This window comes from Hydractinia symbiolongicarpus, chromosome 6 (assembly GCF_029227915.1).
Source record: "Hydractinia symbiolongicarpus strain clone_291-10 chromosome 6, HSymV2.1, whole genome shotgun sequence".
NCBI lineage: Eukaryota > Metazoa > Cnidaria > Hydrozoa > Anthoathecata > Hydractiniidae > Hydractinia > Hydractinia symbiolongicarpus.
This window is the reverse complement of record NC_079880.1, coordinates 15,258,440-15,272,557: the sequence shown is the minus strand read 5'-3', so window position 1 is coordinate 15,272,557 and position 14,118 is coordinate 15,258,440. Positions and strand designations below refer to the sequence as shown.

Sequence of the window (14,118 nt, the reverse complement as noted above, 5' to 3'; positions counted from 1 at the left end):
GATGTTGTAACACGAATGATGTTGTTCAAACTAAACAAATATTTACAATTTAGAATGAAATTTATAGATTGACATTCAAGCGTAATAAATTTTATAAACATACCAGCTTGCCACAGCAAAAATAAACAGCGTGTGAAACTTGAACGTAAAACTTGAACGTGTGATTGAAAAAACTTGAAAGTTGAAAATTGAAGAGCTCACTCTGGCTTCTCACTTGTGTCAAACGTTGAATTCGAATGCGTAGAAAAATAGATCGTTAACCATAATATATAGGTATACAATTAAATTTTTATTTCCCTACGGGATTATTTTTGAATAAAGTACCGAACAGTCTGTAAAACAATCGAGAAATACAACACAACTTTACACTCCGCCAACGGAATTGCTCAATTTGTTGATACAATTAACTCTCGTATAACGATTTTAACATGGCCTTATGGGATAACTCTGCTAATTCCTCCATTACGCTTAATTCGTCGATAGCATGGATTAATACTAAGTCTCTAACAGATCTCTGTGTTGTACAGTTTACATTTTCGCTAAAATTTCGATATTTCACGTCGCATCTACGGACCTTTCCATCTTTATCGACTGTAACTGACGTCACCATTCCGTATTGATAAGATGTCGCCGACTTTTATACAATGATCGCTATTGAACCATTTTGGTTGATGCATTAATTTGGGCACGTGTGATATTAACCACCCTTCGAACCATACTTCGAACACCTTTTGATTTTCTCTTAACAATTTCTTAGGTTTTGATACCAAGTCAAATCCTCCGGTTGGACTGCGGTCATTATTTCGGCCTAGTAACAGTCGGTTTGGTGTGATTAAATCCATCTGCTCGAAGTCGGAAACGAAATTTTCTAGCGCAAGTGGTAAATCATTGATTGTGTTTGAGATGATTGACGATAAGGTTTCCCACTGTAAAATTGATAATCTCTCATTGTGAGCATTTTTCTCGATGGAAGCTTTAATTTCTTTGATTTTCCTCTCAACTTTCCCGTGAAAGTTATGACCACCTACTGGACACGTCTTGAATTGAACATTCATCTTTAAGTGCAAGGCATTCTTTATGTCCGTAAAGTTAAGTTTCATGGACGAACAGCTGCTGACAATTTGGCTACCCTCGTCCGGTAGTAGAAATTTCGGGTATCCTACTTCACATGCAAACCTTACGAAGCTTTGTATAAAACTTTTCGCACTATAGTCATCCATTAACTTGATCTTAACGGCTGATGTTGTAGCGCAGCAAAATACTGCCATCCAAATTTTTACTGTCTTTCTCTTGTGATGTGTCGAGTAAGACGGAAATGGTCCTGCTAAATCTACCTGTGTAACATAAAATGCAGGCGCAATTGTGATGTTTGCGTTTGAGATTGGGCCCATGGCAACGTCGATGGATTTCTTATTCATGAATCGGCATCTCTCACATTGTTTTCGAAACAATTTTATTAAATCCCTGCCATCTAAAATATAGCTAAATTTTAAAACATAGCGGTACACAGTTTCAATTCCAGAATGTTTTACAACGTTGCTATACCAATGTACTTCATTCACAATACTATACGCTAGAGGTGAATGCTTATCTATGATAGGCACACAGAATGTAGCAGTGCTTAAATCCTTTATGACATTCGAGAGTGTTCCAACACTATTCACGTTTTTAGAAGGGAGCATTCGACCGACATAATGTACTCTTTCCTTTGCTATCTTTCTGTACCTTGATTCCTTTACGAACTCTTGTACTTCAAGTGTAGCCTTTCTGAAGAAATAATTCTTCGATTCTTCAATTTTTTCATTAGAAAGAAGAATCGATTTATTTTGTATTACCTTACTTCTCATCTTTTCCTTCAAATTTCGAATGAATCTTATGACATAAGCAACAATTCTTATAACGGTATTGAATCTCGTGAAGTTTGGATCTAAAAGGTAATCAGAGAATTTATACCTCTCCAGCACTTCAGTTGGTACATTTCTTTTTGCTATCAGCTTTGAATTGAAAACTTCAGTTTTCCTCTCAACAACACCATTATCTAAATCAGAATGTGGGAATTGAATTATATCAGAGGATAGAATCATTTCTTTGCGTAAATCGGACTTTTCGTTATTGTCCAATTTCACTTCTTCTACTGATTTAGCCGGAAATTGACTTTCATCTGATTTCATCCAATCCAATCCATTTATCCAAATTGAATTTTGGTCAACATCTTTTATTTTTGCACCTTTCCGAGTTCCGATGTCTGCAATCATATTTTCGCTCTGCACAAACTTCCAATCCTGTGGTTGGGTAAATCTCCTGATCTCGATGACTCTATTTTTCACCCACTGCTTAAAAGGCTTTTGATCGGAGTGAATCCAATACAACGTTATTTGACTATCGGTGAATTTGTAATGTTTTTTATGAAGTTGTTGGAATGATCTTTTTACTACTTCACCAGTATGTACATTTAATGTTGCAGCAAGTAATTCGGCTCTTGGTAAGTTCATCTCTTCTGGTACAAGCTTAGATCTGCTGAATACAAGTTGAAACGAATAGGTACCATCTTTTCTTTTAAATCGAGCATATATCGCTGCGCACGCTACACTCTTACTTGCGTCACCAGTGTCAATTGTTGATGTATTCAAGTTGATAGCATCTTCTGGTACCACTGCTCGTTTGTATTTGATTGAATTAATTTCTCCCATCATTTCAAAATGAGAGATTCATATGTGACGCAGATCGTCTGGTATGACGTCATCCCAATTCATCTTTCTTCTAACTAATTCATGGAGATCGATTTTCATAGCAACTGTTATCGGAGTGATCTTTCCCGTCAGGTCGAATACTTCAGCTACTTTGGCGACACAATGACGTCTTGTTAATCGGTATGGAATGGTTTTGCTTGATTCGGATGATGACTTTTTCCCACGTGATTTTTTAGAAAAATATAATTCACCAATATCTAAAGATATCGTGTCATCCTTCGGGGTCCATTTCATTCCAGCAATGCTGATTTGGTCACCATCATTTGAAAGATTCTCTGGTGGTTTACTATTGGAAAATGATACTCCCTTTAAAATAAATCCACCACGATTTAGAACGATTTCTAACTCATCTGCTCTTTTGAAGGATAATCCCTGAGTTTTGGCACCGGTTATGCAGTCATCAACATATATATCCTTTTGCACAATTTGGTTGACTTCCGGGTATTCGTCTGCAGATAAATTTGCAGTTTCTCGTAAAGCTCTCTCCGATTGGTTTCCGCTAGACTTGACACCAAAGATTAGTGTTTTGATGATCTTTTCTTCAGGTATCTTGGTAATGTCTAAATCTTGTTGCCAGATGTAGCGTTGAAGACACCAATGAGATTTGTGGAGACGCACTGTGTTGTACATTTTCCTGATGTCAGTATGAAATGCAATTTTGTGTGACATCCACCGAATAACGATTTCGACCAACTTATTCATATTGTTTGATCCTTTGGCGTTCAGACTAATTCCGGTATCGGTTGGTCGTGATGCGTTGAATACTAATCGACATGGAGTTGTTACTGAGTTGGGCTTCCATACTACACGCCAAGGTATAAAATTTTGATTTGGATTATCTTTCAGCTGCTTTTGCTGTTCATAAGTTAGATTTTTCACATACTCCATAAATCCCAACGATTGCATTTTGTTCTCCGATTCTATTATGTCGGCTTCGCTTTGAGGATTTTTATCCAAATTCTTTATTTGCTGTTGATATACGCGAAGAGCATGATGCTTGTTTGGGGCAAGTTTAACTTCTGGCTTGTGTAGTAAGGGTAGATACGCTGAGGTGACTTTGTTGACGATATCGACTGTAACAGACTTATTTATCACATCTTGCTCGATGTCCTCTTTTATGGTCATTGGTGTGATATCGTCATTGATTTTGCATTTTTTGCAGTTTCGACACTCTATGCACCTGTAGGTAATCACGGTACCGGCACTTTCCACCGTATTGAATAATTTCAACCTTTTGACCGTTGACATGTTGTACGAATATCTGTCATCCTCGTTATCTATTACATCAAACATTGAATCATTAAAGAATTCTTTACTGCATTTATTTCCTAGCAGGCTGTTATCTAAGGTAACATGGTAACCAGATTTATAAAGTTGGTACTGTTCAGTTAGAAACTTACAAAGCTGATTGGGTTGCCAAACGTTGACTCTATTTTAGTAAACACTTCATGGGGACCTCCTATTACACCTCTTCAACCGACTGCATTTCTGAAGAAGGAACGATATATAGACAGTCCTGATGGGAGTTGAAACATTAATAAAGCATGATACCTTAAGTATTTGGCTCCTATCATGAAATCTGTGTTTCCACCAACAAACTTGGGTAGTTTTGGCAGCTTTCTTACATCACCACCACTTTCCACATAACAGGCACGTATATCATCTTCCACTTTACCTTGCAGAGGATACTTTGGAAATGTTGTTGTTATTTTTGGTAAACATACTCCAGACATTAATGCTTCAGTACCATTGTGTAGGGGTATTTTTACACTATATATACCGTAATTCGATTGTGTTTTCACGTCTCCAACACCTCCTAATTGTATAGGACCAGCGAATTCTTGAACAGCTCGATTCCCAATCCTTTGAACCGCATCATATCTTGAAACTATATCTCCACACAGGTTAAATCGTTCACCATTAACTTTGATAGTTTGAAGCATGTAAACTGCCGAATCAGTAATTACATCATTTGGAACTTGATCTACCTTATAAAATTGATTTGATTTATAAGATGCATGAAATGTTAGTTTAATTTCTTTTGAATATTCAGGGAGGTCAACAGGCTGGCGAAGAATACATTTGTTTCGATACTCAATTAGTAAATTTTCATTTTCATTACTTTCCCTATGTTCGTGACATACTAAAACGTGCTTTTTCGTAGGGTATTTCTGATGGTTAATATGTTTGCATGTAAAGTCAATTTGACAGGCACCATTCTTATGTTTACCTTCTGACTGAGAAGCCCCAGGAAATAAACACTGTATGCAGAATCCCCTTCTCCTTAGTTCTGAAAAACGCTCGTATGGGGTCATTTCAGCGAACTTTTTGCAAGAAAAATACTGTAGTTTGGTCCTTTTTGTTGATATATGGTCAGTCTCACCACAAATAAAACATTTGCTTTGATCGACTCTCTCACCGTAGTGAGTTCCACGTTTGTTGTATCTTTCAGCGCCTTTCTTGCTTTGTATGTCAGCTTTTGTTTCTTTTTTATCCCATGTTTCTTGAATCATCAGTTCTTGTTGCTGGACTTTGATGTCCTTTTCCAAAAATATAATCAATTGCTTCCATCAATCTTCTCCGTCCAGATCGTCCTCGCATGTTTTAGAAATCCACCGGGTCATTCTTTCATTACCCAAAAGTTTGTACACCTTTTCAATACCATTTCCATGATATAATTTGTTTTCGATGTGATGAGTTTCGGCTAAAGCGATTAAATCTTTCATTAAAGACACTAGCTTACTTAAACCTTCAATGAACTTTTCAGGATCCTTCGCTTTGCAAAGGGCATAAAGATTAGTGACCTCATCAATCTTACGATCCAATAATGACTTTGCGTTTCCATATGCAGTTTTAAGTCTTTCCCATATTTGATTGATACATTCCAGGTCCTTAACTAATGAAAGAGCTGGTTCATCCAGATGATTATTCTTAAGAAAATCAGGTACATAGTTTTTAGGTATGGCACGTAAATACAGTTTCTCAAATTTTTTTTGAAAAGTGTAGATATCCATCGCAGAATTATAACCTCCGAACTTAGCTAATGTAATGTTAAGTTGACTTGTATTAAACAGTTTCTGTTTTTCTAAATCTCGAGCTTCCAGCTCCTTTTTTAACATGTCGGTGTATAAGTTTATAGAATGTGGAATTTTCACATACCTTGCTTCTGTGGTTTTTAATTCCTCCAAGTCTACATCCTACGTTAATAATTCTTGAAACTGGCTTGTGATTCTATCTATTCTCTTGCGAATCTATGTAAGTTCATCCTTTCTTTGAAGCAACTCCGAGTCTCTTATGCTACATTGCTCAACATCAATTTGTTGGAACACGTCACTAATCATCCTATTAACATCGGACAACATGAATGAAAACTTTCTTTCGTTAAATTTAGAAATAACCAATTTGTTGTTTGTTTCTCTGACTCGCAAATTAGATTTTAATAAATTTGCCGCTTGCTTGAATCGTTTTATATTTAACAAACGCATCTCAAATTCTTTCCCAAGGTTTCATCATTATCCTCAAGGATTGATTTTAATTCTAAATTTTGAAAGCGACATTTTGATCGTAATTCATCGATTTTTTCAATAGATCGTTCAATGTCGTTAGCAGAGGATAATTCGTTAAGCGCATTTTCATCAATGAAATCGTCTATATCTGACGCTAATGAATTATGTTGTAATGATAGTTTTTTAAATGAAGTTTCAGACTCCGTCATATCGTCAAGTTTAATGCTACGCATTAACTTAGATAAGTCATTTATACTTGTTGACACTTTCTCACCAGTTTGCGAAAACGTTTTAAAGTTGAGTTTTGGTTTAGCGCTTAAACGGTTACTTCGCCTCATTCATTACAAAATTTCGGATAATTAATACAAACGCAAGTAGTTTTGTGCTGTTTGAATGTTAGGTTTCACGGGTACCTAGGACCCTACATACAAGTTAAACACAAATTTGCTGCGGATGTTGTAACACGAATGATGTTGTTCAAACTAAACAAATATTTACAATTTAGAATGAAATTTATAGATTGACATTCAAGCGTAATAAATTTTATAAACATACCAGCTTGCCACAGCAAAAATAAACAGCGTGTGAAACTTGAACGTAAAACTTGAACGTGTGATTGAAAAAACTTGAAAGTTGAAAATTGAAGAGCTCACTCTGGCTTCTCACTTGTGTCAAACGTTGAATTCGAATGCGTAGAAAAATAGATCGTTAACCATAATATATATAGGCATACAATTAAATTTTTATTTCCCTACGGGATTATTTTTAAATAAAGTACCGAACAGTCTGTAAAACAATCGAGAAATACAACACAACTTTACACTAATGGCATACCTGAAGAACTGTACCCGCCGGGTACAATTCCCGGCATACTCTCTATTTCTCCCCTTGATATTGTCATATGGCGATCAAGACCATACTGCCTGACATTTGGAACACCTAAAAACCTCCCCAAGTCAGCGCGCTTGAACAGAGGTTGATTTTGCTTGTCGTATATGATCTTTTTTGTCGTTCCAACCTTACATACAGGCATGCGTGCTTTGATTTTTTCAATTCAGCCTTGATATCATCCCAATCGGAGATCATGTTCGTCTCTTCGTCGATTAGCTTCATATCGGACCTTTCATGTGGGTACCACAAAAACAGGGCCTTCTTCTGCCTCCTAAAATTCTTGGGCAATGCGGTATACGACTGCGTGAATAGCCACAGGCTGTGATTTCGAAGCCTTCCTGAAATAGCTAATTCAAGCAAGGGCTGCCTTTTTTATCAAGGCTTTCATCGGCTATGACGTCGTCAATCACAAACAGCGTCTCCTCTCCTGCCAACAATGAGGACAGTTTTTGGATCCATTCAAACAGCTCATTTCTGGGGTCTATAAGGAACACGTAGGGGTCTTTCCAAAGTGAGGCCCTCTCGAGGTAGGTACTTTTTCACCGTATAGTTGAACACAAAATGACAATATTGTGATAGTGGTCTCTGTATTCATCTTTGAGGAGATTTAAAACAAGTTGTGTTTTCCCGCAAGACGTCGGACCTGTGAAAATTGCCGTGTGGGAGTCTTTTAAAGCATCCAACATTTTATTCAATAGTTTGACCACTTTCGATCGTGAATCTTGGAATATATTGCGGCACATGATGAACACACCGCCATGGTTATTCACCAAAGACCCTCGGCAGGCAGGGCATAACTTAGTCCCTTGACTATGGTATTCGGTGGATAATGGGGCGTTCATTAATTTTTCTTGCAGACACCGCAGTGCCTTGCGATACCTCTCGACGAGCCTTGCCTTCTCCGGGCTATCCCCGATGAGCTCAATATACATGGGTATGATGTCGTATGTGAGCAGTGTATACAAAAGTAGGTAATTCTCATCCTGTTTGAACCCTCTAATTTCCCTATCAATGACAATGGGATCTACCTTGTAGTCAACGTCCTTGATGTCTTTCTTTTTGACACCCCGCCTCTCTCTAGCTTTGTCAAGACAACCTATGCAACTTTTCGTTCGACTATTACCCCTGATTTTGAACTTGTCCGGTGCAAGCAGTTTTTTACAGCATCTATAATGTTTGTTGTCCATTTAATATTACGTCTTGAGCACTTGGTTCCTTCCATATTTCTATTCTGTAATGTATCGATTGCTTTTTGACATATTTTCGCTTGCCCACATAGGTCGTGTATTGGTGTAGTGAAACCTTTTCGCCACCCCAGCAAGCGACAGAGCATCCCCATTTTCTCGATACTTAATTGGTACTTTATGATCAATATGCCACCCCTTACCACAATTTTCCCAGGTCATACCCTCAGAAAACTGGGCCTCAATATTTACCTGTAGGGTAGCGATATCGCACCCTAGATACTCCCGAGAGCTGAGCTCCTTGTTTCCCTTTAGAGCCTTGTGGGTTCGACATCGTACAACATTGGCCATATGTCCGGCAGGATCACAAATGGGGCAATGCCGCCTTTGTTATTGATGGTGGCATATTTGGCTTCCTCTGCACTCTTTACATATTGATCTTAGCCTTTGATGCTTGCAGACGCTTCCACCACCACAGTCCTTGCATTGGGATCTTCGTCTACCATGCTTGCAAATCTCACTTTCACCACACTCCTTACATTGGGATCTCACCCTTTGATGGGGACATATTTGGCTTCCGCCACATTCTTTACACTCTGGTCTTTGCCTACCATATCCACAAATTTGACTTCCCCCACATTCTTTACAGGTGGATACATCGCCACACTCTTTACACCTGGATCTTTGCCTTTGATGGGGACATTTTGTACGTTCACGTGATGCCTTGCTAGCATCGAGTCATTTGATGTACATTTTTGCTTGACCCTTCCCCCTGATAATAAAATTGTCCAAAGAAAGTAAGTGTTTACATCTCGAACACTTATATTTTCCTTCCATGTTGACTCGTTTTTACCCTTAGGGACAAACACGAGTTGTGGTCATTTATTTCGGAGATATTAACGATTTTTTGTACCATTCTTGTTTAATTACATATTCGTCGAATAAGATCGCTGCCGTCATAAAGCCGGCAAGTTTAAGACCGTCCTCCATGTCTATCTTAGCACCGGGCCTAGAAACCCCCAGCGCCTTTTTTCCACCCATAGCGATCAGAATTGTGTACGAGACCAGCCTGAAAGACTCCCATAAGGCATCAATAATCATGGTTTCCTTAGGGCCCATATTTTTATCATGTTTACTTGTTGCCATTTATTAAGTGTCATTTTTTGAGAAAATTCATTGCATCTTGAAGATGTCAATCTGAGGCTGGGTTTTGCCCTGTTTGCCCTGCTGGGGCTCCGGATAGGTCGTTGGCTTGTTAGATTCCCCATCTTTACCCCTGCCAAATTTGTACCAAAACCCGACACCTATGGCAAGCACGGCCATCGTTCCGACTCCATAGATGTGAACCGACTGTACGAAACTGGTCCCAGAAGTGGCTTTGACTTCAGGCTCTACAGTACCCTCTTGTTGCTTCATTTCTTCCTTCCTATTCTTCATTATTGCCGCCAACTTGTGTCCCTAGGCAACTCTTCCCGGATGCTTTGATGGCTTTGTAATGATCCTCTCTCTTTTTGGTTACTTCAACAATTTTTTCAATGGTCTCGGGTTGCTGTTGATTGATGATAATGCTACACGCGCTGCTCATCTTTGTTATCTTTAGTCTCCTCCGCATCCTCTTTCTTCTTGCTCATATGCCGAGCTGTATGGCCCGCTCAAAGCAGTGGGGCTAAGCCTCTCCCAATAGTGCAGTATACGAGTATTCCCAAATCCGTCATACTATCCCTGATAATAGGGTCTTCCTCGATATCTCGACGTAATTCGTCGACAGAGTCAATGTCCACAAAGTTCCCAATCATGCTAGCATACAAGCTTATAACATGGGTAGACAGTGCTTTTGCGGTCTTCTCCCCTTTTTCTTGTAATTCACGTTGTACATACTCGGTATGTACCTTGTCGATGGCCTCATCAGGAGCCTTGTCAACAAACCCCTCGGTACACTTCTTCAGTAAAAGGTGTCCATTGCCCTTACGTAAGGCCTCCTTCAGGACCTCACGCTTTTTTGGCGGGGGTTTCACATGTTCATATTCTGCAGAGGTGGCTGTGTCGAATACTTGTGCAATATTGGACGACATCTTTAATATACGTCGATATCGAAAAAGTACATAGGCAATCATGACATACGGTAGAACTATAGCGATATACAAACACACTTCCATTTATTCCCCTGTAGACATTAGGCAGGAATGGCCTCTGGCAGGCGTTGTAATCTGGTCCGGTTGTACGATCCGTTTGTCATCTGCCCTGTTGAGTGCCAACTTGTTCACCTCTTGCGTGTATACCTGATGGCCCTTGTAGACGTAGAGTTTGGCCCTCAGGATGATGAATCCTGTCATGATTTTGCCACCCAGCTCATCCTTCATGAGGCCTATCACCTTCTTGTTTTTCCCTACAGGAAGAGGCCTCCCATCATCCGGATTATAGGCACTTGTATCGAAGCGTGCTTCAACATCGTTAGCGATATCTCTATAAAAATTCCCTGTTCGTATATGGTACACAAAGCTGTCCGTGTCCATGTAGCAGAGCTGTATTTTAGAAAGATATTTGTCCTGCATATAGTCGTCGTGGAACTTGTACATGACTAACTTCGACATATCCAGGATGGCCTGACCTATATACACGGGCTTATTCATCTTGACCTCGGTCTTGCCCATCTCTACACCTACCAGGTTTTTGCTAAACCTGCTTCCACCCTTGAAATTTGGTTTCATCACGAGCTTCGTATACTTATCCTCGTTTGTGACCAGCTGGATGTTGCGGTGATATCTAATATTCGCCATGGTCTTCCAAACACCGAGAGGTTCATGAGCTTGTAGAAGTCTTTCTCGAACTCGTTCTTCGCGTTTGTTCTCAACCTCGTGTTGTGATCGGTATAGCCCTTTAACCATGCCTTCTGCTTGAACCGTATGACCCTGTGCACTTTCTTCAATTTAAGCCCATGTTTTATAGCTTCGTGAAGGGCTCTGATATGTACCACGTACTTTCACTTGTTCTCCAAGTTCGGCACCAATTTCGCGACCCTATGGACCATCGTGCGTTCAGGTAAAAATGGTAGCTAGTCATATTTATCATGTAGCATCTTGGGGTAGTCGATTTGTCGATTCATCTTTCGGTGAATGCCTCAACGTTTGACACCCATTAAAAGCCATTCGTGGGCAGGTCTTGACGCATCGCCTAGCCGTACAGGTTGTTGGCATCCAGATACTGCAGGTAGGATGATTCAATCTCCGGATCGTACTGGTCTCCCATGTACCCTAACCCTAGGGTTAGGGTTAGGGTTAGCTTTGGCATACCGGTGTACAGCCTGGGTTATACCTCCACGGATGCCTTTTTCGAACATGAGGAGCATGTCGGGGTCTGTAAGGGGCTCTAACCTAATTCCAGTAAATTTCAGTGCTGCTTTCCAGGCCAAGGCAGGTGCACTGTAAAAGTGTGAAGGATCAAGGCTGTAGTTGTCCAAGCAGACGTCTCTAAACGTTTGAAACACGTCGGCCAATAGCAGGACATCCGTTGTTAGGTACACATCCTGGTAGTCTCCCATGATAACATTATCACCCTCTGGAGTAATACAATTCCACACCTTTTTAGCGTATTGATAATCTTCAACGCTGATCCCATTCATGTTTAGCTTGCTGTAAAACGCCTCCTTGGGAGGTAACTCCACCTCCTTAAATCGCAGCCAGTTATCCATGTAATGATATGGATAGACACCCTTTCTGCGCATGAGCTTAAACGTGTCATCCTCATTGAAAAACCAACAGAGATTTTTACACTGTTCATCGCCGAGGTTGCTTGCCAATTTGTCCAGGAGGGCATGAATCGACAGCAATCGATGAAACTAATCTCTATGGTCTGATACGTCTCGCCATCACCATATCCCATACCTCCAAGGGGTACCTTGATTTTGACATTGAAACTGATGTACTTCTCTGTATTCTCTGCAATGCACCCAATGTCCTGTGTGTCGTACCTCTCGCCCAGTTCCCGTATGAGGAGATGGGCATCATACCACGACAGGTTGTGGAAGATGATGGGTATGTGGCTGGGTATCTTGTATTTGAGGTTGCATATTGTGCGCACTGCGCCTCTATACAGACCTGTGTAGTGACAATGGTCTCGAACCTTGCGGTTATTCTCGTAATAATCGAAGGGCTTTAAGCATATGTGGCAGTGCGGGGCCTTATCATGTTCAATTTTTGGGACCTCTGTTAGAAGCTTCATGTCCTTCTGCGGGTAGGTATAATAGAAACGTTTCATCTCATCCTCCAAATGGTTGACGAACCTCGTCACACATACCCCACCTCTGTACACAGTTAGAGGGTCCGGCACATGTCCATAGGCAAAGGTACTATACCTGCACCATCCAGATAGTACATGCTTGCTCAGCTTCTTGGTCTTTTTACCCCTTGCATCCTCTACCGGTATTAACAAGCTCTCGAAGTCTGCATAGATGGCAAAGGGTACCTTGAATTGCTGTTGTCCATCCCTATAATATAATCATTTTTCACCCTCTGTTGGCATCGTAATTTTAACAGCCTAGTTGTCCTCGCAATATCTATAGTGCTTGTCCCTCGATTCAACTGTGGGAAAGCCCCGTAGGCAGTTTAGACAAAAATGCATTGCATTCCTATTTTTCGATGTCTCCTTGCCCAGGAGCCTCGATAGGCTTTTGACGACCGTATAATGAGTCTTTTTATCATCCTTGATAAGCAATAGAGTCACCACTTTAGTACGTCCGTTGCGCACTGATCGGCATACCCTTCCAGTTATAAAGGTCTACGTAGGGTTTCATCCGAGATATTCGATTCGGGTTCCTCCCTATCTCCTCATGATGTAAGGATGCTATTTTACTCCACTTGAAACACTCCTCGTTTTCATTCACCGGGTTAATGACGGCCTTTTTGGATGCTACCCATTTGGGTAGTTCGATATACGATGTGCCTCTTGTTAATCTCAATTAGTGAAAGTCTACGTCGAGGTATAGTATTTGAGAGGTTGTGCAGCCACTTTGGGGTAACGCTGGATTTTCCACATGTGTTTTAACCTGGGCAAACATCTTATCCAGCACGTCATCTACGTCGTTTTCCTGGAAGACTGACGTCATGTTACTAGTGAAAACCGTATTCACCTCGATATACTCCTCATCGTTGGCCTCCTCCTGGTTCGTCTTCTTCTTCTTCTTCCACATGATCCATAGGAATATCCGTACTTTCGCTGAGCCCATGTCTTCCATCTGCCCTTCAACTATGGTTTTCACTTCGGGCCTCACCATCCCTATATACCCGTCAACGTCGGCCCCTCCTATGCCGGGAATTCGGAAACTTCTATAAGTCCTGTTATGAGCATGTTTATGTTCCTGTGGTGTAGAATCTTGCCCCGGCTGTTCATATAGATAGTCTTACTCGGCCTCTTTTTCTACCTCATCATGGGATGTAGGCCCTGTGTTGGCTGTCCCGTTATAGAACCCCATCACCTCGCGTTTGAATGCTGCATAAGTACTCTTGACAACCTCTTTTATAGGCTTTGGAACAGCGTCCACAAGCCAGTTGTACCATCCCTGCATCTTATCCCTTACCACGGAACGATTTTTCGACAGTTCCTGTTTCTCGAAGACATCCATCTCAGATGGAAGCAATACCCGGTTGTACCATTCCCTGATTTTACCCCCGATGGTTGGACGGGTCTTGGCCATCTACTGTCTCTCGAAGACGTCCATATCCTCCGATGTTATATGCCTGACCGGTTTCTGTGATACATTCTCCAACAGGGCAACCAATACCGCCTTGCATA

The 14,118-nt window shown here is 40.6% G+C and overlaps 1 protein-coding gene across 1 annotated transcript; it reads right to left on the bottom strand.

Moving 5' to 3' along the window:
* Positions 1–584: 584 nt before the first annotated feature.
* On the bottom strand, positions 585–2,690 carry LOC130648085 (uncharacterized). Its single transcript, XM_057454105.1, has one exon. The coding sequence runs from the start codon at positions 2,688–2,690 to the stop codon at positions 585–587; it is 2,106 nt and encodes a 701-aa protein (XP_057310088.1).
* Positions 2,691–14,118: the final 11,428 nt, after the last annotated feature.

Bases quoted from the DNA above. Each gene is read 5' to 3' on its own strand.
- LOC130648085 (XM_057454105.1), bottom strand. From the start codon at position 2,690: ATGGGAGAAATTAATTCAATCAAATACAAACGAGCAGTGGTACCAGAA.